Genomic DNA, 27,848 nt, shown 5'->3' with positions numbered 1-27,848 from the left:
CACGTTCTGGACGAGTGCGCCGTAAGAAGGGTGGATTGTGTGTTTGCCGGGTGGTTGGAGTGGTTCGAGTCTCTCTAGAGTCAAGGGGCGCCAGCTGATCGTTTACAGTGGTGTGTTAAGCATCACTCGCTCACTGCGCTCGCTAACGACACGGCGAGGATCATATAGCGTTTATGCGTGCGACCGGTCACATGAACCGTGTTTACTGTGAAGGTGTTTGTGTGTGTTTTTATTGTGTGTGAGCTAAAGAGCTGCGAGGAATAAGTGAAAAGCAAGAGCGAAAGAAAACAGAACCGTCTGGGCCATCCGCCGAGTGCAGGTGGAATTGGTAAATTGTCGCAGCATTTTTCGTTAGTTTGACGGATCGGAATCATCGTAGGGAATACAATACATCCTTACCTTCCCACCACCACCCCCTGCACACTTTTTGCACGGACTTCGAACACGGACGACGGCGCCAGTAAGTGTGGGTGAAGATGTATGCAAAAGGCAAAGGGACAGCGGTGCCGTCAGATGCACAAGCTAGGGAAAAGTAAGTATTCCGTACCATGATTTGGTGCATTTATCTATAGGTTTTTAATCTCATTTCTCAATAAGTTTAATATTTATCCATTTGGGGCTACTGGGCGGTGTATTGGTAGCGGAGCCGGTCCTCACACGAACGGAGCGGACCAAAATTCTATCTGGACTTACCCCCCGTACGCAGGACTGACTATCAGGCCACGGGTGAATTAAGTAAAAAAAGTCACAAATGGCAGGCCCTTTGACCTCTTGAGGTTGTTGTGTCGATAAAAAAGGAATTTTTATAGCATCAAAAGCAAATTAGTCAATCTGGATGATATTTAGACGCTTTAGCTTTGTATGACAAATCGTTTATTTAACGATATACTGAACCATATATTGAATTTAACGATGTACTGAATGAACCAACTAAATTTTAAATAAATTTAATTTTAACTGAGTTACTTTTTTGTAAGTTAAACGTAACAAACAGTAAAATCATAGACTAGCATAAATAAGGATACATAAGTAGCTCAAGCACTAAGAAAAACTGTAATGATATATGCTAAAGCAGACGCAGAACAAAGATGGAAAAAGAAAGAGAATTGAGAGTTTAAGAGAGAATTTAAAAAAAATTGCCATCCTGATTAGTGTTGTAGTTGCTAAATGAATCTTCTGACCAAAGGCATTCGAATTAATCTTCTGCAAAGAGTAATTAGAATCAATCGCCAGCACAGAGTCAATCGAATGAATCATCAGTGAGGAATCGTTCATATCATGAGTCGACTCTGAAAAGATAAATAAATCCTCAAAGTTGCATGAACCATCATAAATTGAGCATGATTCTCTATAGATTTGTCAGCTATTCGCAATCGAATGTGAAACTGTGTAGAAATTCCGATAAAGTTTTTGTTTATCATAATCTAAAGCTTGCAAAAAAGAGAAAAATTATGACTCCTTGTACATAAAAAATCACTGATGATTAATGAATCCCCAGGATGCCTGATATTCATAATAGAAATTCAGAATCCTTGAGGAATTTCGATTTTCCCATCTGAAACATTGTATTGATAAGAGGTTGTGTACAAATCTGGATGAAGTTTCAGCACTGACCTGCAGTTGATAAAGTTATGCATTTGTTAAACAGTCAATAACGATCAGTTCCGTGTTAATGTTTTGTCATTTAATTATCATAATATAGGTCGCAACACACAACACCACCTTTCCACGAATATGTCGACCTGAATTAATGTTTTTTTTTGTTTTTTTTTAGTACTGAACACTTCTTGGTGTCTGTAGAACCTTTTGTTACATTCCCCTACCAAGGACATATTGCGAAAGCGAAAAGAGCTAAACAGAAGAAAAGCAAATCCGGGATATTTCAGACCGAGAAAGAAGAGGGATCCAGCCCATTGCACCAAAACCATCTTTACACGCACAAGCATATGCTCGGCCGAACCTTGAACGTCTGGTTGCCAATGCCATAAAGCAAGCAAGCACAACCTAAGGGCGAATATTGTACGTCCGATTTGTTTCGCGATCACACGGTGGTGATGGCACGATCGTCGACTCGCCACAAAGGATTACATTGTGTTGGAACGGAGTAGCTTTACATTGCTGAAGTGCTTGTTCATTCGTTCGATAGTTATTTCTGCTATAAAGACAAGACGTATAGCCACAAAGTTTATGCAGAAAATGCATTCAACAAAAGGGGAAAATCAAGCAAAAGAACAAAAACCTCGAAAAAGTCTCTATCGGACTTTGTCCACGATCGCTAAAGCAGGAGCTAAGAATTTTCATTAGCAATAATTATGATGCGATTGATATAAACGTCCTAAATGTGAATCGATGGCACACGTACGTTTGAGCTGAATTTACCAGTGTGTGCCACACTGCAGTCTCACGATCTCTTCTTCTATTTCTTTTAAATGATAACACATTTTAAAACGAATCATATGTATATATTTCTCGTCTATTTGTTAAAGACAGAATTGTATCGTATGCTGTTGGCGCCAATGTAAACACAGCTTCTCTTACGTTCACTGGGAATTGTGTATCCCCTGGACGTCCTATAAATATCCGTACATTTCTTTTTATTTCTTCCGCTGCTTTTTTCCGCACTGACCACCAATTCGCGGTTGCAAAAAGTAATGACGTAGTCAAGCGCTAGCAGTTTTAGCAGCAGCAGCAGCACGAAACCTGCCAGAAGGACTGACGATTTTCAGCTCAGCGCTTGTTACCGAAGGAATTTCCTCTGGTGCACTTTTTTTCCAAGGAAGGTTAGTCTGTGTTCGGGTGAAGGTGCCATGCTGTTGTGTAACGGTCATGAGCCTACCTGACTCTCAAAACCTCTCACAGTCCTTTGGCACCGCTCGAGTTCCTCCAACACGTTTCGCGAAACCGTTGGAGAGAAGGTTGTGTATATCATGCGTAGTGTTGTAACCAACGTTGGCATCCAAAAGTCATCATTCGGTCACACACCAACCCCTCCCCAGGTTGAGGCACGAGACAAAACGTTCCTTGACGACCGCAGCCAGTCTCCCACACGGCGCTTAGAAAGGCGTTTGTTTACATCGCGCCGCGTTCGGTTTGGGCCGAAGAAATCGCCCGTTTGTGGTGTGCGAAGGCACTTGTCTTGTCGGAAGACGATGACGCAGAGGACGCACGCGACGTTGATGATGACGGTGGTCTCCTGCTCTTGGAGTGTGCTCTGTATGTACCAACACACCACCATACCGTACCGTTGCAACACTCGCCCAGACGCAACACTCCGAACCGAACCAATCCATACATTGCGCTTTCGAATGTGCTCGATTATTCGGCCGCTTCGTGGACGTACCTCAAGCAGTGCACCAGTCACACGCTCGGGGAATCCATTGCCGATTCTCGATCGATAAACAAACGTCCCAAACGACGACGACGACGACGTGCTTCGAGGTCGTATCGGTGCTGGTCGTGGCTCTGGGGCATCTCTCTTGGTGTGAAGTCCGGTTCCCATCCAGTCCGCGCTTTCGTCGTAAATTGTTGGATTTTGGTGTCTGTGGTTGAAGTTGTTTTTTTTGCCACACAATTACCTTACAGATTTTTTTGAGATGTGAGACGCAAAAGTTTCTTGTAACTGTTTTTGTTTTCGTCACACAATATGATAACGTAGTTACAATTAGGAAATGTAGGGGAATCTTACATTTGCCCTTGATGGGTTTTATCTGCTCTGCATAAATTGTTGAAACATTCTGGACGACAAGGCAGGTAATCTACGGGATATAAACAGTAGCTAGTATTTGCGGATGAGTAGAATCGAATGTGAAACTTACGTGGAAATTTGAGGTACGCGAATCATCCCTGTGGGGACTATTTATTTGTTTAAATGTTTGGATTTATTATACAAAAATGATATCAAATTAAAATTTATATCAATTAAAGATAATCTCTTACGCGATTATCAGGCGTCCGAATAATAGATGATCGTATATAGACGAGACAGAATAATGTCCATATGAGTGTTGGGTGAACCTGATTAAGATTCATGAATATGAGATACAATGTGACTGGACGTACAGTTCAAAGCTTCAATAATCATCCAAGATCCATGAATCTTTCAAAATTAGATATCTCATCCTCTCCCGGGCATGAGTACAAAACCAAGTACCCAAAACCCAAACTCGACAAATGTCAAAACAAAGAATTTTGCTAGTTGGCCTGAGCCAGGTTAGGCCAAGTATCCCGTGTGCGAAAAAGGTAAACAATTTTTTTTAACGAAAAGAACTGAAAAAGGATTATTTTGATAATCGGACTTGTATATTATTTCAAATACATTGAAATTAAAATCAAATTACTAAACTTAAATCGATTTTTCTCAAATTATAGTTTCACAAAAATGATCCCTTGTGTCATTCTTTATGTCAAAATGCTATGTCCTTTACGAATCTGTATGATGATACAGCCCGGTACCTGGATTATTTGACAGATACAGGCTTAAAGCTTAAGCTTTCTAACTTTTGGGATGATCTACCCCTTTATTTGATAGCACTGAAAATTACTTCAGTTCCTCTTAGCTGTCGGAATGATAAGAGAATGATATAGCTCTCGTCGCGATCTTCCTTGTTCCCTGATCTTCTGATCGATATGTTTCAGCACTACTAGGGATATCCGATTTTCTTCCTGTACTTATCATTTGCTAACGAGACGCCCTCTAGCGGACGCTAGTATAACGTCGTGATTGCGAATACTGGACATACAGCGATGGTCACAAAATCGTAGCGCCTTACGATTTGTATTGCAAGTGGTATAATCATCTCAGATTCATTAAGCACAACATTAGTTCATACGACATTTTATGATAGATCAACACGGAAGGTTTCAGTTCGCTAGAACTTTTCTAGTACTCGCTAGAAGTTATCGGATGTTACTGAACAAATCATTTTTGAAGAATTTTCCTATAGAAAATGCATTATTTTGTTCGTACTATTAAGAACTCCACCGTTATGTAGTCCAAAAATTTGAAACTCCTTATAGTCCAGGAGGTGTAGGATTAATTTTTATTTCTGAAGTCAAAGAGATACAACTTATGCTCAAGCTGCTCAGAAATTCATATTTTTAGACAAAAGATGTTAAATATAGAAAAAATAATATAGAACTTCGAATTAGAATAGTTATATTAAGGCATTATAAGCCAAGTCCTGTATTCACGGGCTTTAAGGTTTTCCGCTACAGCGCGTTTCATTAGTAAACTTCAAAGGAACTCCCAAAAATGAAACAGTTTGCCGTTTTGCTCCTGCCGTAAGAGTGGCAGTATATGAGGGCCCCCCCTTGTTTTTTGTTGATCGAATCGATTGCAGATTGACCACACGAACGAGCACCGGACGCGGGAGTGCAGTGGCCCTTACCATGATCGAATCATCAACCCCCACCCCGGGGGGGTGCCTATTGCACACCAGCATATTTTTGTGTTCACAACCGAAAGAAATCCGATTGTGCGGCGAGTTATGTATGCTGATTTCCTGTGCGTTTGTTGAATAACCTTCCACCGTAGATAGGAGATTGACGATGACGATGATGACGTTAGCGATGGTATGGACCAAACAAGAGGTGCCGTGAGGGGGGGCGGTTTCGGAAGAATGCGAACAACCCGGGGTGGGTGGAATGAGTTCACTTCGACTGTACTTTCTCTCTGCAAAGCTCTGTGGTGAGAGCAGCATTAGTGTGCGTCAGGGTGTGGGAACTACGGATATCACCAACCTCCCACACAGAAAAAAACTATGTCGAGGAACTCACAGCTCCACCGATAGTTTAGCGGCGCTGGTATCTCGCACTATCTGGAAGGATGAAACTCGTCGTTGGGGGCACGGGGGGGGACACACACGACACGGTACCGGAATGAGTATCTCGGTGTGCTCTACTCATATTCTCCGCTCACTGCTGCTGCGCTGGTCCGCTGTTTTTTGTTGTTGTTGCTGTTGTTTGTGCCGCGCACTCGAGTCCGAATGAGTGACTGAGGGATACATAAATTATGCTGTAACTATCTTCGTCCTTTATGTGCTGCATTGAATGTATGGCGGGGCGGAGAATGGTAAGAGGACAAAGCTTGTGACATACTCTAACCTGGTTCCTCCCCCACAATCAACCCGTGTCAGCGTCGCCCATCATCACCTAAGCACCACGGGCAAACTATGTCTAGCAGCCGTTTGTAGTATACAAGTGGCGCTTCCATATGTATGTTACGGCCTCTGGTATATAAGACCGTTCACGGTCCCCTATCCTCTTTCGACTCTGCCCGTGCACCGCAGCTTCAAGGCACGTGAGCGAGAGAGCGCTAGTGCTACTGCTCCCCCTCCACCGGAGTGTGGCGTGTTGTGGTGGGGTCTGGAAAATCCTGGAAGGATACGGACTGAGGTCGGATTGAAGAATAAAGGATATACCAGTTCGGGAAAGCTCGTGTGCTCGCTTCAGTACATTTTGGAGGGGGGGAGGGGGGCCTTGTTGCAACAACGCCGGGGGGCTTGGGGGGTTGGGTGTGGGAAAAACGCAGAGAGCTGGACAAAGCTTGGAGTCTTTTTTTTTTTCGTCATGGGAAAGTTGGAGCGGGGAGTGAAAATCCACCTCGGTTTGTCGACTTGTGGTAGTAGACTACACCCCCCTGGTAAGCTCTGGGGGTGGTTTACGATGGGCGAGATGTTTCAGCTTTAATAAGAATGTCGGTACCGATTTTTCTTCCAAACAAATTAAAGTTCGTTTTGCAGTGGAGTTTTAAGATAACATTTGTCATGTTTGCAGATGTAATTTTTTAACTTTTATTTTTCTATTGCACAAAAATAATATCTTTAACATATTTTCTTTATATTCGTCCAGTTATATTTCTGCTTTTTATTTTTGATGAAGACAAGCGAAAAAGGAAAGGTTCAGTCCGTCGCAGCTGTAACCACGGTCGAGATTAAGCGAAAGCAAGAGGCGAAGGGGTAGGGGGGCTCCAACTGGTGCGGTTGAAACATCAAAACAACTGATAAGAGGCTCTCCTACAAAACTACTGCCAGCTGTTACAGTTTGGTCGATTCGTTCGGTGGTGTGATGTGATGGGTTTTTGGAGGGAAGGCATTTACGTTTGTTTAGTTTCGCAACGCCCAAATCGAATGTTCAATAGAGCCGATAGAGCCGGGGAAATTGGAAGATTTTCTTTCGCTTTAGTTGGCTCAATCGACGGAAAGACGAAAAGAAAAATCGACTGATCAATTGATAAACGAATGCGTGTTCTTTTTTTATTTTGCCAGAGAAAATATTTAATTCAAAATATTTCTCACTGTTGGAGGACATTATTATGGCTTATTTAAATTATTTTAGCTATTCCGCTCCTTGCTATCAGTATCAGTAAAAGAATATTTGCAATATAACCTTGTCCCCGCGGTCCGCTGATAAAGCGTTCCAGCGAACTTTGCGGAACTCGGATTACAGTTTAATACCTCATTTACGTTTCGTAATAATGAAATAATTCTGTTTTACGAACAAAAAAAAAAACCGATCGAAACGGTTGATTTAAATACGAAAGTATTTAAAATTCAAATTTCATCGTTTATTTCGACAGCTTGAAGTTAATAATGGTCGCCATTTTAATTTGTAATTTGTCATTTAAAAGTGTCATTTAATGAAATATAAAACTTATGTTTCAAGAAGGTTTAAAATTTAGCATAAAAAGAGCAACTTTTGGTTTGTTGTGTCCAGTTTTGGAGACATACATTCAAAACAGTAAATCCAGATTTAAAATGGTCCTGTCAATTGTGGTGGATTAATTCTTTTTAAGGAAAAGTTAAAAGTTCTTTTAAATAAGAGTTAAAGAGTTAGAATGAAGATTCAGCTCTTATACTCACTCTTCAAGATTTTAATAATTTACAAGCAAGGGGGGGGGGGGGGGGGAAGGATGGGAGGGAGTTTGCTGAGGGCCTTCATCTCACGAATTAAATTGTGAATTAACTCCAACAACAGTTGTCTCTCTCTCTTGTGGGAGTTAACTCGCGACTTAAATCTTAATTATTTTGAACGATTTTATTCTTTGCGAACGAGTTAAATACACTTCTTGGAGGTAAGGATTATTCACTCCCTAGAAAGATCTAAATCATTCATTCATTCTGAATCATTGTGTACATCACTACTTAGCACTTTAGTTTCATAACATATTAAACGTTTTTTAGTTTGTGAAAAGTCAATAATATCCAGTAATATGTGTTTAATTAAACTTTTTCGAAGAATCTTTCACAAGAATTTTCAGCGAGTGGATTAATGTAGGTGTAAAGTAGATTAATCGCTTAGAATTTCTGTGTCTCCAATGCCCTCCCATTTTATAGACTTTTATGCTTAACTTTTCTGCAACATTATTCCACTAAAATTAAGGAAATTGATCAGAAACATCCAACCCCTAATGTTGTACTAAGTCCCGCATATAGACATGTCCGCATGTACGCTTTAGTTGAGCTTCGAACCCAGAACCGAGCGCGCGACTGAGTCGTCCAGCTAACGCGGACATTGGGATTTATTGTTGGGAGTTCTTGGGAATCTGGACGGAAGAAGAATAAAACATGTAATACAGTCACTTTTCGTGAAGCCGTGAAGAAATGGTTTCATAAATCGAATTGCTGCTAATCGCAACTCCCAGCGGTTAGATGTGCTCTCGTTGCGAAATACATGTCCTGTTTCGCATCCCGCCCCCCCCCCCCTCCCTCCCCACCACCACTTCACACTGCACAAGGTCCATAGAAACGCAGTTTGTCTTATCTGTTTTTTTCCCCGTAGCGAGCACCAGCACCTAACACACATTCTGGAAGTTCTCGAGAGAGGGAGACGGTTTCGCACAATGGTTTGACGTGCACAAGGTTCGGACCGTAAAACGAGCGCGTGATTTCGTTGACACGCGCGTAGCCTTGTGTGAGGCGATGAAAGTAAGGGGTACTTAATATCTACTATGCCTATTCCCTGTTGCTGCTGTACACACACGTCGTCTTATCAGAAACAAACCGCGGGAGAGCAACACATGATAAGCAATAGCGCCTCCACTCCGCTCGGACACTCTGTGGTTCCCGGTACGGTGACGTTGGTTTTTTGGTGCGAATGGGGGCGAATAATAAAACATTGGGTCCTTCAATGCTGTGGGGTCCCAATATTGACGCACTCTCCCACCCCGGACACACATGCTTGCGCTTCGTGTTGTATTTAGTACAGTAAAGCAGCGCTTCTTCCCCGAGGAATTGCTCCACAAATGCGCTTAATCCATCCCCCTCACCATTGCTACTTTCTACCCCAATTTGTCCCGGAGTGGTTCGAGAACGCACCACGAAATTTTGTCAATTTCGTTAAAAATTGTTCCCATTTTTTTTTTTATCGGCTTGGCACAATCTGCCCAGATAGCTGTTTCCTAGAAACGCAAACAACGTTTTTGCTTTGCTTCTTGGGGCTGTAATGTTGTTGGTACGCAGTTTCGGGGGCTCCTCGATCGTACTTTTGAGGTTGAGGAGTTTTGGTGGATTTTTTCTTTTTGGCTGTTGGTTTCCCCATTTGCAGTCTTGTCAGTGTGCGTGTGTGTGCCTATATTAGACCGCCAACTGTACGACTGTTGTGTGTGCACAGGTGAGCACCCAGAACTTCGATGTGGCGCGAAAAAGTAAGACGCGAAAGCCGTAGTGTGCAAAAATAAACCATATTACATACACCATGATTTTTTTTTTTGGTGCTGGTTCAGGGTGTGGGGGAAATGGATGGGAGTGGACACAAGGGAACGGGGAGTACTGCCAGCGAGCGAAACAGCACAAAATAAAAGCAAAGCGCGCACACACACACACACACCTCCCGGTCGGTTGCGCGCGCGAGGTGTGTGTTGCGTATCGCCAAAAACCTGTTTTACTTTAGAGCCCTGCTTCATCATCGATCGCCGCTGTATTCTTCTCCGGGGGCAGTTGCTGTGGGATTGACTGGTTTCTTCCTTTCGGTGGAGTGTGTGCTTTCTTGATGACCGATCGTCATTTTCGTTACGATCAGCCACGTCTATCCCTCGGTGTGTGTGTATTTTTTTTTGCTGGTCGATCATCTTTGTGGCGGTTGGTTTCGGTGCGATCGGGAGGCGGGTGCCCGCTTGCTAAGCCACCGGGGGAGGGAGAGAAGCTCGACGCGTCGTCTGCAGCGGCACACAAGCACAAACAGCCCCATGGCGGACGACAACGCCACCAAAGACTTGGGATGGTCACCGTACGCTTGGTGTGGAAGTTACATACAAAATGTACCAAAAATTCTTGTTTTTGTGTTTGGAATATGTCTTAAAACACGATCTTAAACCCGTATTACACGAGGGCTTTTTGGCTGGTTTTTTTTTGTCAAAATCCGCACTTCGACGCAAAGATCCACCTCGGCCGTGTAATACATTGAAGCCAGACCGAAGATTTTTTCTGTGATTTATGTATTTCTAAAACAAAAAGGAAATATTGTCATGTTGATCTACCAAAAAACCGCACTTGTGATCGACTCTGAGGATCTTAATAGGAGGTTAAAAAATTGAAAAAGTAAAAAAAAGAATGATTCTAAGCTTACCTACTTACTGTCAGATGATATCAGTTTTGAGCGAGGGTTTTATACAGGGTTTCTCAATGGGGTCAAAAAAGGCAAACGTATCGACTCTGTCACGGCTAAAGATAGTCAGTGCTCTATGAACCATAGAACCTTAGTTAAAGCTCTATAATATTATATAAGGCAAGATCGATAATAAAGCTCATTGGGGAGACCTGTTTCCTGGTTATGTCGGTCCAGAATTTTATTATCAAGTAGATGAATTCAATGAATTTGGGGCCCACTGGTGGCTTGATGGTAGCGACGCCGGTCTTCACACGAACGGACCGGACCAAAATCCCATCCGGGCCAATCCTCCGAATGCAGGACTGACTATCCAGCCTCGGGTAAATAAAGTCCATAGAAAGCCATAAATGGCAGACCTTCAAGACCTCTTGAGGTTGTTGTTGCCTATAAAGAAGAAGAATAAGAAGATTAATTGAGGCTAATCATCAGAAAAAAGGAGTTTTCTTGACATCCCGGTTTTGTGAAAGGAAGAAAGTTTCAGAGACTTAAAACCAGATTGTAATAATGCGGGGAAGGTTTTATTTGGTTCCTCTTAAAACTTTAGATCTGCTGCTATGTCAAACGATCTTTTCGATCCTACGTAGTGCGCGCTGATCCACAGATAGTGAGCAACAATCGATAGTTGACAGGCTCACATGTTTCGAACGTCGTCTCTCGTCATCTCGTTGTAGGATCCATGTTGTTTTACTCGGAATTCGTACTTCATAACATTTTAATTTACCTCATGAGTCGGGCACAGCTGGATTCTATCTGTATAGTACCTCCGAATTCTACTCTCCATCCACTTCCTGAGGCTTCTCTGGATTCGACTCCGGACTCTAATCGGAATCGGAGTCAGTTGATGAATCCACATCACATGATTAAGCTTCAAATCCAGGACTTCCGTTTTATCCAATCCGACAGTTCCATACAATTACTGACAGTTGAGCGAACATCCTTGCGGAACAGTGTTGTATTTGTTTAAAAAGTTTCAATCTTCGATACACAATTATTTGTAGTTTCCACAACTGAAACTGTTGCAATTTTGAAAAACCCTGCAAATACTTTTTTTTATTCGTCTTAATCTTAAGCTCGTGCAGATTTCTCAAAGAACTGTCATGCTCCGTGATCCATCATCCGAGAGCCTCCCCTGAGTATGTGATTGGTTGTGTGTGTGTGTGTGACATTTTTTTTTTACTTTAAGTCCACTCTCTTCCCAGTGGACACAGATCATCGAATCATCTCGGTGTGCATTGATGGTAATGGGGCATCGTTCCGTTCCCGTCACCGTGGGCTTACCGTTTGGCTTGTGGCATCAGCGCGCGCTATCACTCGGCCCTGAGCGAGGGACTGCTACCGCTGCATCCGGGTCGTTCGGTTGATGTGTATTTCCTTTAATTGGGATTTTGAAATGGATCGTCATTTGTGCGCGCGTTGTACGCTGCTCGTGTTTGCTGCTGCTCGAGGACCGCGAGAACGATCCCATCACAAACACACACTGCCCAAGGAAGAATGGCGGAAACACACCATCGATAATGTCGATCGTTTCAACGATCCGGTGCCGGGTTCGACGCGAAATGCGTGAAACCGGCAGATAACGAAGGATAATTATGTATTGTCTTAATGCGCTGATTTTCAGATGTAGCTCGGGAAACCGATCCGGCTGATGGACGTCTTACTTTCGCGCAGCTCTCTGTATATACGAAAATGTGTTCGACAGTTTGTGTTGGGGATTTTTTTTCCTCTCGTGTGTGCGTCTTTGGTGTAGCGCATCAGTACGATTCCAGAGCGTTCGTTTGACTAATTCTTTTCCTTTCCTTCTCATTCTCATTTCACAGAATTGCACTTTATGTATATGAATATTTATTACACGTAGGAGCATCGAAAGCAGCACAAACATTCTTATCTGAGGTGAGTGATCACGTGAGCTGATCGTTTCCCTGCTTCGCAATGCTGATCCTTTGCTGTTCATTCTTGCAGATACGATGGGAGAAAAATATCACACTAGGCGAACCTCCGGGCTTCCTGCACTCGTGGTGGTGTGTCTTTTGGGATCTCTACTGTGCGGCACCGGAGCGACGAGACACCTGCGAACATTCATCCGAGGCCAAAGCATTTCATGACTATGTAAGTGTGTGTTTTTGTTGTTGTTGTTGTTAAATCTAAAATTCACATTGGAACTGAAGCAAACTGCTGTAGAATTGTAAGTCAATTTTAGAAGATCCAAACTCTTGCATTCGTTAACCATTTCCGTTCAAAAAAGAGGTATAAAGTAGAGACGATTTTGGACGCTCACTGGAAAAAAACGGCTTTACAATTGTTTGCAACTGCTCGAGTCTTTCTTTCGCTCAGTCCCGAAGTTGCTGCTTCCGTTAGTTTGTTCGTCAATAATAGGTAACTCTGTTCCAGCTGTTGGTGGCGGTCATTAATCTTACAGTGCAGCTGGTGTGTTACGGTAAGACATCTCGCACACGCCGTTGGTCAACCGTTAGAAAGCTAGGAAAAGCGAACGAAAAACTGTAAATTTCTCCAATGCAAAGATAGTGGTTGCCTAACGGAAGGGAAATGAAAAGATAGAAAATGGAGCGCGCGTAGGCTCGCGCAGATGAGACGTACGTGCGCGCGGTCGCATTGTTGTGATGGGCCAGGCGATTTTTTGAAGCGCGACCCCGTAGTTGTACGTAGGTTTCCGGCCACGGAGAAAATGGGGGTTGCGATGCTGTTGCCTAGATGTGCACGTCCACACACAACAGGATCAGTGGGGCACACGGTTTTGCTGTTGGTTCGTATGAAACCAAGAGGAAGTTAATTTTAACTAGACATGCTTCTACACAACTGGTGAAGGTAAAGCAAATAAAGTTTCTCTCGACAAAGCATGTTGCGTGGTGAGCTGTTAAAGAATTTGAGTTTTCCAATCGCCTTTTCACCTTTTCTCTTAAATAATTCAGCAAGAAATGGATTCGATTTGTCATAAACGTGTCGTCCGACACACTACCCTGAAGGAAATGAACTCCTCAAATAGACTCCTTAAACATAGTTCTAAACAATCAGTATGCAATACTTTTCAATTTACTAATCATCTTGTGACATTTGTAGGGTTTCGTGAGTTCAGGCTATGGAGTGAACGGAATAGCACACAATGCCGGGCCCGCTCCAAGTCCGCTGGGACAGTTACCACCAAACGAAGGCATGCCGGGCGGCCCGATGGCACCTTCAGGCTTCTTTCCGGTAAGTTACCACCACCAAGGCCTCCCGGTGGCACACACACCTTTCTCTCTCTCTCTCTGGTCGCTCACTCGCACCGTAACATCTCACACGGAAACACAACATTAAATAGACACCACCGATATCATTCTTTTAGTGGGGCGGGTACTTTATTTTCTTCATACCATTCCATTACTGTTCCCTTCGGCGAATTGTGGTGTGCTGTAGAGAGGTGCATTGCGCACAAATAACTGTTTTGAAAAAAAAAAATCCACATGTGGCACTTCACTAAAAAAAATATCCAAATTAAACGTATCGCGTATTACCGGCATATTAGTAGAGCAGGGATGATAACGGTGCAATTCATATATTCGCTAACTTTTGTGTGTTTTATGTGTCTCTCATGACTAGTACGGGTGTAGCTCATTGGATTGTTGTCAAAGGCTTTAACTTATTGTAAATCTGGGTAGCAATAGTGAAAGGAAATGTTCTATTTAGCATAAGTATTGCAGCAATGACACAAACTATCCATTCTATCATGCATGTACATTACCGAGAAATTATAACGTCAAATTGTGTTTTTCCCACATGTTGATGCTCTCTGCATAACCAAAAGTATTTATTTATTGTTTGCCTTTAGTCATTTGTTCCCAAAATGTCCGATTGGAAAGAATTATAATAGTGATATAGTTGTTAGTGTTGTGATTTATCACAACGAGTAATATTCCATCCTTTTCCTTAATTTATAATGACTTCGATTTACTAAAAATGTTTAAATGAAGGTGCTAACAATTGAAATCATGGAACATATAGAAACGGTCTCAATAGGAATTCTACAGTGGATTAAAGATGCATCTTTCGATCATTTGTCTAAGTCATGTTTACGATCGTATTAAAAGAATGTAAATAATTTTGTCACTTTTTAAATTTTTACGTAGTTGACATTGATTTGATTAGATTAAAATAGTAAAACACATAATAGGAAATGTAATGCTGTAAACAAAAATTCCAAAGAAAAAAATGAAGAAGAATATAACCTAACGAAAAAAGAGAAAGCAACAGAGAAATAAATTGAATAATCTAATCTAACAATGCTATTAAGATTATGATGTAATCTGATAGTACCATACAAGTGGAAAGCCAGTCCCCCAAACAATAGAGATTTGGAAATTCTTGCTTTAAAAGAATGCACGCAGAGCTGTGTTGTCGAAATTAATAAAGTCCTTTGATGTTGATGAAGTTTTTGCACTTGGTGGGAATAAATGTAAATTTATGTAGTAGGAAGTCATCAACAATTTAAACAAGATAAGCTATCGTTTTGTTCGGGGTGGCTGAAAGTTGTTTCGTGAAAAGTTTTCAACAAGCCGAAAACGAGTCCAAAATACAAACGAGTATCAAATGAGGTTAGCTTATGTCAAATGTTCCACGATTCTGATGTTATTAGAGCTCTATACTTAAACTAGTTATAATTGTAATTGTTTGCTGCATGTTTCGTTAGTGCTTTTTATACGCACAACGAACTCGAATCGTCAAAAGTAGATATGAATGTTGTATGCTATCTCTCCGTTGCATTTTCCCTATGATTTGATCCACGATCCTTTGTAGGGGAAATTCTATTTCCCAATCCCACACGCATGCCAAATAGTTGTACAGAAGCCAAGTTGTGTAGAAAGTTGGCTGCTCAATATTGAGCCTCTTTCTTACTATCTTTTCCGTGCCTGTGTATGTTTTGTATTCCTTTCCTGCTCTAACTGCAATTGAGTTGCGTGTTAAATTGTACACGCGAACGGTTAATAGCGCCTGAGATGTGCGTTTGTTTGTCGTTTGTGTGCGTGTTTTTGTTGTATGTTATTGTGTGTGTGTTTTCCGTTGTCTTTTTTCTTTCTCTTCGTGAATGTTGTGTCGTTATTACTGATTATTTTTGCAGAACTCCTCCATTAGGCCATCACAACCTTCACACCCTAGTAGTCAGCAGTCCCCACATCCACAGCCTCCAAACTCGCATGGACAATTGATGAGCGGTCAGGTTAGTATCTTCATTTTGGTCGAATTTCCCCAAAAAAACCCCTCGCAGCAAACCCACTACCACCGAACCCAAGCGCCAGGCATTTGGGGATTGATGCGGCGAGAGATCAATGTTTGAGTGCCGCGACGAATGTATTTTCCCGATCCGGATTGTAATGTCCACCAAGAATTATTTTTACGCTGTGCCTTTACGCAATATTGGCCTCAGAAATATGTTGGATTTAAGAATGTTCTTACATGGGATTTATGTTTGAACTCGTTTTAACGTGTCGGTTAACTGTATCCACTCTCAACCAGTATAGTTTTTTATGTTACGGAAAGTATTAATATCATGGCGCAACATAGAAAAGGGGAGGTTAGAGTAAGACCGCAACGAAAATAAAAGGTTGACTTTAGGTTCTTCGTCATTTTAAACCTTTGGCTACATTCCCAATTGACGGCTGCAGAGCATATCATTCCCACTGTACACTTCACATCATTGATCATTACTGGAAAAAAATCCCTTTTTTGTGTACACTATTTGTTTTAATGCTTGACTATTTAAATGCTTGATCTGATAATTGATAATCAATAATGTGATCGTTTGTTGTCGCTCGTTTTGTTATCCTTTTCTTTTAAATGTTACCTTCGTAAGAATGATGATGCACAACTCTCCTCTATTGTCCTTTGAGTGTTAAATGTTAAAATTTATTGCTCGCCTTTTTGTTGTTCGTTGCCTAGTACACTGCATACATTTCTTGAAAGTGACGGGGAGAAATGGTATCCTTTCTCCTTCAGCCATGTGGCCAACACATCACAAGCAAAGCGCATACAGTTTTGTAGTTATGTGTATATTTCAGTGTCAGCAAAGCGTAAGCGTCGCGTTGCCTGTTGTGTGTAAGTGTATCCATCCTTAATTTATGTCCAAAGATTAATTGTTCGCCACTGTGTACACACCACTGTGTTTCTATGCTCTGGCTCTCCTTTTCTATGCTAAATGTTGTGTAATTTATTTGTCTGTCCGTTCTTCTAACCTCTCATTCTCATTCGCGTTGCGTGTGTGTGTGTGTGTTTGTGTATGTTTGTTTTATTTTTGTGCTACTGTTCTACTGTCACACCCGAAAATCATATATCATTTACAGGAAGACAGATGATATAGTACGGGGTGTACAATTTATGTTATACACTTTACGCTAAAGCTTTCCAATTCCATTCAACCAGGGATAAATGGTGTTCATTCTATCAATGATATGTGTTACACGATATTCATGATGCCTAATAACACACTTTTATATTATACAAAGATTCCTTGATTGGTTTTCGAAAATTATGTAGATCAAATGTCATACATAGGGAATATTGTTCGTATCCATAAAATAACGAATCAGTTCAGTCCACGCACACACATTTTCATCCCCATTCAAACATCGAATATAGGAACTGCTCATTGTTCGCTTCGCACATATATTTTTGTGTTAATTCTTAAAACAATGCTACAATGTTGCCTTTTTGCTTTGCTTTCTCCAACACGGCTAACAGTAGTTTCATTCATTTTGCTTGTTTATTTTTCAGCCGTTCATGGGTGGCCCCCGATATCCACCTGGGCCCAGGCCAGGAGTGAGGATGCCGCAAGGAATTGGAAACGATTTCAATGGTGTAAGTATAAATACGCTTCGCGAGCCAGTAGCCGCAACTGCTGTAACTAATAATTGCATTTACCCTTTTCGTTTTAGCCCCCTGGACAACCAATGATGCCAAATAGTATGGATCCGACGCGGCAAGGTAAGATCGTTCGGGTCCCCGTTTTGTTAGCGCCTAGATACGATCATTAGTGTACACTCTATACTCCACCAATAACAATGCGAGATTTACATACTGAAGCGACTAGATAATTCCCCCTTTTTCCCTTCTCTTCAGACCGTACTATCGCTCTTTTTCTTCATAAACATTTCCATTTTACAAACGAAAATAATAATTAAAAAAAAAAAAACAATACAAGTTCAACAATTAGGTGTGTGTGTGCCGATACTATAATGCAAAATTTGCAAAGTTTTCACTTTGGAAAATCGGAAGTCATTTTTTCTACCTTTTTTAATCAGTAAACATTCCTTCATGAAGCAAAAAAAAAAAAGAAAAACAAACAATTTAGCCAGCGTAGTTTTGTTTTGTTTTGTCATGTAACAAGCAGTTCACCGGCCTATTTGCTTGCCAGACAAATATTTTTCGTTTGCTCTGTCGTTTCTCCACCAAGTACCGTCACCCCCCCGCTCTTCCGTTTACCTTTGGCTATATATGATAGTTATATCGTTCGTTCATGTTTTTTTGGTTATACTAGAATTGATTTCGGTTGTACATCACCGTATGGTTTTGTGTTAATTTGTGACACCTGATTTTTGGAGAAGTTTAGTTTTCGTTTTGTTTGGGTTGGTGTTTGTTTTATGGTGGTGCCATCTGCTGCTATCAATGAACTTATTTTTCCATTGATATTCCCAAAATTAGTTAACACAATTTATGCTATCGTTTGTTTTTGTTTCATAAACATAACATATCTACTTTGCTAGACAATTCGGACATACTTGTTGCTAAACCCCTTTGGGCGGTTATTTTTTATCGATTTTGAGTGTAGCGGAATAAGATTCAAATAATTAATCGCTACAACGGTAGTACTGTTGACAGAGAAAATGTAGGATGTTGTAAGGCAAAGCTAGAAATTTCTACGGGATAGATTTAGGTGTGAAGAATCAGGAAGAGAAATAGAAGAAATTGGATGACGATTGTGCAGTAATGAATTTCGTTGGTGGTAACGAATCGTGCATTGTTATTATGTGAATTTATTGAAATATTTGTAGGTTCGAGCAGTTAAAACAAATTCCCATCACAATTTTAATCGCATAGAATTGATTACAGCTACCGGAGCTGTACAATTTTAGTTTTCCAAGTTCTTGTGTGCGTGTCCTCTTCATCCTCTTGTTATCGGCCGTGTCCGTGACTGCAGCGTATATGAACAGTTTATCAGATTGATAATACACGCGCGGGCGCGACAGTAACGAGTGAATGCCAAAACTGTAATAAAATCGAATCACCGTTTTCTTTTGTTCTTTGTTCTCTGTTCAGGTGAAGCTGGAGACTTTGTAGCATGGCAAGGTAGGCAATCTATGTCGCGCTTGTCTGCTACTTAAAACCACTGTTTTTGTTTTAGTTCATTTTTCCTTCTTTATTTTTTCTTTTCCTATTGCTTCCCACACATATATTCTCTTCTTTCTCTACCCTTCTGCTCTGTTTGGTCTATTTTGCCGTTCTTTCTTCCTGTTCACTATCATTTACTATCAATCACACTGCATTAATTTTACGTGTCGTTGTGTTAAAACTACCATAAACCTGTTGGACGGGCAAAAACATGCTTTTGCCCGTGTATTCTTTGGGTTTAAATGTTGAGAGTTAGAGAAATCGATTCGCGAGTGAAGTTAAGATTCAAATCAATCAGTTTATGTAATTTTCTTAATTTCGTTTGATTTGTAATGTTTACACTTGTTTGTTGCGCTATTGTCATGTCTTGTTTATCTTTGCTGTTGTGTCTTTGGTCCAGTCTTGTTTCATTCACATTCATTTATGTAACATTTGCTTCCACTAATCCATTTTTATGCTATGCTTTATCTAAGTGACAACGCTTCGTTTTGTTTGTTATTTCCCCTCCTGTTACTTAGGATTATTTTGTGAATCTTTTATTCTTATACTGTATATTAATAATTTCATTCCTTTTTCCCCGGATATAATTTTTTAATGTCTCTGTTTCCGTGTTTTCTGTCCTTCTCTTGGCGGGTTTTGTTTACGTACACTAAATGAAGTACATTGAATAGGAGAACAAAATTCAAATTGAAAGTTGACGATTCGGTTTTAAAGAGTGAGGAAAAAACGAGAAATTTAAGAAAGCAAAATCGGTGTCCAAGCACTAGTGTACCTTTGGAGCAACTCCATTCAATGGGCTATATTTATATTTTCACTCTCTATGTCTTCATGGACAGCAGCTCGTGTCGTTGTTTACGCATTAAGCTTGTGATGGAATGTAATTCATGATAATTTTTAGAACGAAACAAATTTTATTCCTCTGGCAATCAAATTTTTACTCTTGTTGGTAGAGCAGAAAAAAGCAATTCCATCGCAATTGATGTGTTAAATGATGAACGAGAGCTCTCTAATTGTATGCTTTCTTATACTTCCTACTCGTAAATGCACACAGTTTCTAATTTCTTCAAAAAACAACAACAAATCCATGTAATATTATCGAATGTTTTCTGATCAACTGTTGGTTTATTGTACACACTTTGTTTTTGGGAATATCAAAGGTTATGATGGTGAAAGATTATGTTTAAGCGGAAGTGGTCGTGAACAAATTGTTAAGCGCAATCGTTTTGAAGCGAAATACGAGCAGATGCAAAAAAAAATCAATATCTTTTTCCATCATCATCCTCACAAGAATGGTTTTTTTCTAGTTATGTAAACCAAATTGTTGCACAAACAATTGCAAATAGTTTTCCTTCTATTCGGTTCCTTTTTTGTTTTGGTGTACACAGACGTAGTATTACCGTTGCGTTGTGATATTTTTTGGTTTTGCTTTTGTTTCGCTATGTTCGTTCTGATCATATTTGCATATTGTCCTATATTTTAGATATTTCCGCTTGAAGCACTACTATACTGATTGCTTGATAAATTGTGTGTTAATCATCGTGTATGTGTTTCTTTCTCTCTTCCCCCGCATTCTATCTTTTTTCGTTTCGATCATATCGCACAACACCTGCTGCCAAAAATCATCATCAAAATCGCCCTGCATTATTGAATGTGCTTTTTGGTGCATTTCCTTTACTTTCCTTGTGTTTGATCTCATTGTTATAATGTGTTTATGCGGGTCTTACGTTTGCACTTTAACATCTATCACCATTGTCGTTCATGAAACGATTTTTTTAAATCCTGCTGTGTAAACTTCCATTTCACATCACATCCACTTTTTTGTTGGTGGGCGTTTGTTTTTCAACCCATTTGCCATTGGATACCGTGTGTGCGTGTGTGCGTGTCTCTCTCTTTCTGTGTGGACGCCAACAATGCGATTGTTGTGTGATTTTGGCAACATTCCCTTCCCTGTATAACCCATCACCAAACTCCTTTCTTCCGTGTGCCTTTCATCCCGTAATATGATCGTACAAAACAATACAATGTATCCAAACAACCACACTACAACTATTCAGGCCCTCCAGGTATGGGTCCTATGAATCCTAGAATGAATCCACCTCGCGGCCCAGGCATGGGCCCAATGGGAGCGGGCACGTACGGTCCTGGAATGCGTGGTCCCCCGCCAAATAGCAGTTTAGGACCCGGCGGTATGCCACCGATGGGCATGGCCGGTGGTCGGCCACAGTGGCAACCGAACACATCGTCGGTAAGTGGAGATTGAGTACTATTCGAATATGTCCGCTAGTGGAGTGTGAAACAATCATTCACGTCCTCTGTGTCTCATTTAGCCGATGAACTATTCTTCGTCCTCGCCTGGTAACTACGGAGGACCACCGGGACCGAGTGGGCCACCTGGACCGGGAACGCCCATAATGCCATCACCTCAAGATTCATCGAACTCCGGTGGTGAGAACATGTACACACCAATGAAACCTGTAAGTATTGCGCTAGAATAACGACACATCGGTAGTGGTACCGATCCGACAATCTGAAATTTAATATTGTGCTGTACTTTTAGGAATTTCCCATGGTCGGTGGCACGGACGGCAGTGGCCCAATGGGTGGGCCCATGGGCCCGAACACGATGGGAGGCCCGGTACTTAATAACGATGGATTGGATGGCATGAAAAATAGCCCTGCGAATGGTCCTGGCACGCCAAGGGAAGATTCCGGCAGCGGTATGGGTGATTACAACCTTGGTGGCTTCGGTGGTCCAGGCGAGAACGTAAGTTTCGACAATTTCTAGTGACAATAACCAATTGTCCCACCAACCTTCCATTTTAACAACATTTGCTACAAAGAAAAACAAACAAAGCGAATCAGGAGAAAGCAAACAAGCAATACCCATACTTCCCGGGGGTGCTTCATATTTTACATATACTCTGCACCGAACATTTTATCTCACAAAAACATTTTAACTGTTCCTATTATACCTGTAATGGTGCCCGGTGCATGAGGGTTAATTCGATGTGTTGTGCCACCGTGGTACTGTGTCTCAACAAACAATGTAAACAACACTTTTTCCCCCTTTCGGAGTGCACACATTTGATTTTCTTGTTGGGGAGAGTTCACGTAAAGGAGCACTCACCATATATATGTATATTTTAATAACACTCACTTCTGTTCGTTTGTTCATCGAAAGGTTCCAAACATTTAATGAGAGATTCAAGCGAAACGGATGATTGTGTCGCTTTTATGATGTTTTTAATTGGACGAAAAGATTACTCAATAAATTGTAAAGAAAGAGGTTTAATTCTTGAGAGCAATTGCTTGGAAGCATAATTGCATTACAACAGCAAGACGTTATAAGGCTACAAATTCGCTCAGTTTAATATGAATTCGTTTGATTCTCTCATGAAGTGTTTCGTGACTTGTTTAGGCAATTGAATTCTTTTCCTACTTCATCCCACACTTTGCAAATGAATCATTATTTGACTAATCTCCATTTTAAGCTCCCCAAGCAAGACGATCTTGACTATTGGAAGTTTTCTTTTGTGTTTTTTTGTGTTGGTTTGTTTTCGATATCCAATTGTTTGCGCAATACCTACCATTGGGCAAACCGAGGAACTTAAAACAAAAGATTGGTACAGTTTTTTTATGTAAATATAATGAAAGGAAGGTGTGTATTATTGATTCTTATACAATGATCGTTGTGTATTATTTTACGCATATGCAAGTGTATGCAATTTGGTTTTGGTATTGTTAATCGCACAACAGGTGGAAAAGGAAAAGCATAATGCAAGGAGTGAAGGATAGTGTTAATCTGTCCAGATTGTACCGTTTTAAGGGTAATGAACTATAGTGTAGCGTTTATTTCGATACTTGTCATAACAAAAAACAAACCCATTTGTTAATATCCCCCAGTTTCACTTTCCTTCAGCTCATATTTAGAAGTGAATTGTGCTAAAAATTACACAACTCATACGTGAACGCCTGAAAGCGGAAATTTTTACTATTGTTCAAACGAATGCGAAAGAATAATACCATAACGTTAAATACCGGTCCGTTAACATCTCCAATAGTTAATTTCTTGTACATACCGCGCATCTGAATAATTATTATAAGTCCTTAGGTTTGAGGAAGATTTGGTTTTGAATTGTAAAATGAAAATCTCCTTCTCTTCTCTTTATTTTATTTAATTGTTTTTTTTCTTCCATTTGAGCGACATTTGCGTTGTTTTTTTTTGTTTTGTTTTTGGTTAGCTGTACCCATTTATAGAATTTTAATTTTCCGATCAGTTTTTGCTTTTGTTTTTGTACATGTTTATATGCACTTCTTTATTTTTAAAAGTTACTTTTTTTTACTTTTTCGGTAAAGGTCAAATAATGTACTAAGTGCGAATTTTTTTTTTGTTCTCTAAACCTAAAACCGTGCAGTCCGGCTCGATTCCTATTGGTTCTGGACTTTTTCTATCTTTTTGGTATAATCGCTTGTACGGTATCATGTTCTTTTTTTGTGTTACGGTCATGTATATATATATATAAATGGCCCAAAAGCTACCGACATCAAACTTTTAAAGTGTTCTGTTTGGAAAAGGATTTTTTTTTTTAAATCAGTATGCAAAGAAGAGAGGTTTCCCGAGGGAAGGGCTGTCTTTTGTGAAATTCAAAAACACAACACCAATGACCTGAATGTGTATAGGAATATGTAGATATCTCTTAATGTTAGCTAAAGGGGGCAAAAATTATGATATTATTTATGGTAAAATCCCTTGAACCAACTACACAACACCGACGAGAAAGAGAAAGAGAAAACAAAACTATAGAACAATATATTTATGTGGAAATGGTTTCTTGTTTGTCGTGTCGCATACACAGTCCCAGGCAAACGAAATGCATACAGCATATGGACAATGTTAATAAATAAAGAGAAAGAGAACGATGTTTTCATTCGCCATATTCTTCAAGCGTTTAGTAGGTAGAAGAGTAAAAGCTGTTCTTTTGTAAATCATCCCAATATTGGTTACGAAGCGTTAGGGTACTATTAGTAATAGCAGCAATGGGGGGGTCATCGAAGAGTAGAGAATAAATCAGAATCAATAAAGCAAAAGCAAAGCGCAACAAAACAAAACTAAAATCAAGCTTGAAGACGAAACAATGCTGATGTGTTTGTTGTTGGCTAGGTTTTAACTGCTTTTGCATAGAATTTAATTCTAGTAGATAAATGAAACACACTATACACGCGTAAGCATATAGGAATTAGAAGTCGGGGTAAACGAGCGGACGAATATAATGTTTTTTGGAAGCCCGTTTTCAAGTAATAAAGCGTACTCTTTACTGTGCAGTTGAAACAAAAAAAACCCAAAATCTCGTCGCTAAATGCGCGATCGTGCTTATTTGATTTCCACCCTGTGTCATGCGAACCTGTGTGGTACGGTAATATTGATATTGATGATAAAATTTTAAAAGATGCGCCCAGCAGCACAAAAGGCAAACACTTTTACTTTATTGGCACCAAAATCTTCCAACCGCATCAGAAGACCGCATCGTTCTCAGGGACGGCGTCAACGCTTCTATCGAGACAAATACAAATACCATTCCCAAGCTTTTCGCGTGTTTGTGCCCACAACAAGACCGATGCGATTTTACGCTGAGAGCCACCCCCGAACGTACGAGCATGATCCAGAGCCAAAGATGTTCCCACAAACAACAGGCCCTCGCCTCTCCAAACCCAGCTACAAGAAGAGTATTGTGCGCAAAGTAAAGTATACGTAGCAGGTAGTGCAATAATTGCTTATGTCGTCTTATGCCAGAAACATCAGCGTTTTTGGCCTTTGTTCTACATTTTTGTCGTTATCGTTGATGTGGTTGATGGTCAAAATTTTGTTGTGGCTTTTGTGGCGGGTATTATAATGGTGGTAATGTTAGTGTGTTGTGTAGGAAAGTTGTGTGTTTAGTATCAGCCGAATATGCGATTTCTCGCTGCACGCGTCCTGATTCGAAACGCGCGGTTCGATTGACGATTGTAAATTGTGTGCGAATTCATAAACGAAACAAACACGAACCACATAAAAGAATCTCTTTCTCTTACTCTTTCTCTTGTCTGATGATGTCGTGTAGTGTTCATATGAGAGCCATACAGTAGAGCATGATTTAAACACAAAAAAAATCATTCTACTGTAAAGTTATAAAAAAAGAACAAGAAAAAAAACACATCCAAAAAACCATTTTCGTTACAAAATGAAGAAAAAAAAAACAATGCAAAAAACAATTGTAAAAAATGTTTTCATTTATGATAATGCCCTGATAGTGTCTTTATTTAAAACGTTGCTTATTATTATAAAACTTTTGTATTTGTACAAAAATTCCAATTACTTTCTCTAAATTTTGTGTGTCAGCTTATTTTTTTTCCATTATTGGATACTATTGTGCACAAAATGATCAATGTTCATTTTGTTTTGTATTCTTTTTCGTGGATGTAATGGTGTACTGTACTTGTTATGTTTTAAACGACATTTTTATTTGAAAAACGAATTTGTTTTTGGGTTTTTCGTGGTGTAATACGCGAATCGTGCGGGCCTAAAAGCTGTATGTAACATTATTTTAAAATTTTGTTTGTGTTTTAAGTAAAAAAAAAACTTTATTGTTTTCTCCCGTTTATGTGTTTTTTTATAAGGATGCACCTCTCCTTTAACAGAATGTATAATTATTGTTTTTATTTTTCACTACAACGCTGAGACTCACTGAAAACACACCATTCCATACGCACACTACTACTAGCCCCCATATTTCCCTAACAAATGCCCTCCCCCCTTTTCCCTTTTGCCACAGCAGCCATCATTTCCATCAGTGGCAAATTGTGCGTGTGTGTTTATGTACCTTGTGCTGTGCAGTTATATTGAATGTTCCCTGAAAAAAAAAACAAAAAATTGACGCCAACCATCCACATTTTTTGGCCTATGTGTTATGTATTTTGCAGGACCAGACAGAATCAGCCGCCATACTGAAAATAAAGGAAAGCATGCAGGAAGAGGCGAAGCGTTTTGAGAAAGACTCAGATCAGCCTGATTACTATATGCAATAACATCCTCCTTCTCCTACCGCTACTACAGCCGCTACTAGAACTTCTATTACTTCTGTTATCGAATCTAGTACCGATATCGTAAAGGCAATCTATACTAGTACTTTTACCATTACCACTATCACTATCGACACTACTACCATCATCGCCACTACTAGTACTGCAATCAGAAGCAGCAGCAGCAGCACCATGATGGACAACAACGCTGCAACTATCACCACCAGCAATGTCAACGATGGCACCGTCACGATTGCGACGCATGGAAGCGCCACCTTCTTCTCGTGCAACACCGTAGCAAATTTTATTCACGAGCATGATAAAACGGCAACAACTTTATCATCACCAACAGCAACCAGCACCGTGCAATTAGTAGCCGTACCCGTTGCTGTAGAGAAACGTTTTAAAGTGCTGGCCGCGGGGCTACTGATGCTTCTAGCGATCATCTACCATAGGTAACTTCCGCTGGTACAAAAGGCGGACTTGAAAGGGCAGTAGAAGCTGTGTGTAATGCGTTTCCAGCACGAACGACCGCTGTGGGGATGATCGTCTACAAGTCGGAAGTATTTATTGGCCACCAAACAGTGCAGATATGATCAGCTGCGCAGTGATTGGTTGCTGCTACAACACACGTTTTTACCAAAAGAAATAGAAAAGCTATAAAAGTATAAGAAAACCTAAAACAAACCCGAGACAATTGTGGGAGGTTGACATCATCGTGTAAAGCTGTGGACGAAGAGGTGTAATAGCAAAAAGCACAGAGTTGGATATAAACACGATATGTTGTAATTATGTCTAAAAACAGAACAAAACAAAAACACTGAACAGCCCCGACATCCAATCATAAGTTTTATATTGTTACCCAGATGAGGAAACAGAGTTGGCCGGTGTGTGCGTGTGTGTTTTAGAGAGCTTGCGGGAACACTAAACGGTACCGCAACGGAAGATACTAATGCGCGTCTCGTTTTTAGTATTGCGTTTGATAGTCATCCAACGGGAAGGAGGGAGAGCCCTCCGTACATTTCGTTGTTATTATCTTTGCTGGATCCGTAATGAGCGTAAGATGATCACGTCGTTTTGCTACAAGCTTCTCCTCGAAGGGAGTAAAATTTTTCCTGGCAGAGCACTTATTACTATTTCTCGTGCAAGACCCACGTTGTGATTAAGCGAGTTTTTCTTTGTTCGCCGCTATTTAACACAAACTCTTCTTTCAAACACACACACGCACACTCTACCTTATCATGGGAAAATTCACTCAAACCACCAAAGCAAGCTGCTCGACTTTTGATCAATCGTGTGTGTGTGTGCGTGTGTGTAATCTCTTATCTTAGCGGTATTTTAGGAAGAAGGAAGAAAGGGCAAGATCATCCGTAATGCTGTGATCTTCATTCATCTGCGGTAGCCAGTCTGTAGACACTGAGTAGGAAGGTTTGGTCTAGCAAAAAGGTTACAATTTCAAGGATTAATCTTTAAAAGGAACCAGGCAAGGAATAGACAAACAAGAAAGAACTAGTGTTTTTTTTTATCGTTTGCACTAAAACACTGTAGTCGAGTGAAACGCGTTTCACCTCGCAACAAAGTATTGCGTCGAGTTATTTACGGGGGTTTACTTTATAAGACAATGGCGAGGGTTTTTATTTTCTTTTCCATTTGTTTTTTTTTGCGTTACAAAAGTGAAGGTACAGTATATTTAATTTCACTGCTGGGAAGCAAGAAAAGCGTGACTGTTTTGAAGAAATCCCAAATACCAAGTACAGATGGAATAAACACAGGGTACTACAAAGGGGAAGCTAGAAACGGAAGCTGTAAATGTT

General features: G+C 40.5%; 1 protein-coding gene across 1 annotated transcript; it reads left to right on the top strand.

Annotated features, from left to right (window-relative positions):
* The first annotated feature begins 476 nt into the window (after nt 1-476).
* On the top strand, nt 477-26,069 carry LOC128709905 (single-stranded DNA-binding protein 3). Its single transcript, XM_053804943.1, has 11 exons — nt 477-532; nt 12,423-12,495; nt 12,565-12,711; nt 13,681-13,812; nt 15,716-15,814; nt 17,365-17,448; nt 17,526-17,574; nt 21,033-21,223; nt 21,306-21,452; nt 21,536-21,742; nt 25,936-26,069. The coding sequence occupies exons 1-11, from the start codon at nt 477-479 to the stop codon at nt 26,038-26,040; spliced, it is 1,290 nt and encodes a 429-aa protein (XP_053660918.1). The 3' UTR covers nt 26,041-26,069.
* Nucleotides 26,070-27,848: the final 1,779 nt, after the last annotated feature.

The sequence above is a fragment of the Anopheles marshallii genome, chromosome 2, assembly GCF_943734725.1.
Source record: "Anopheles marshallii chromosome 2, idAnoMarsDA_429_01, whole genome shotgun sequence".
In the NCBI taxonomy this organism is placed as follows: domain Eukaryota; kingdom Metazoa; phylum Arthropoda; class Insecta; order Diptera; family Culicidae; genus Anopheles; species Anopheles marshallii.
Note: the sequence above shows the minus strand (reverse complement) of the source record. Positions and strands in the feature narration are given on the sequence as shown.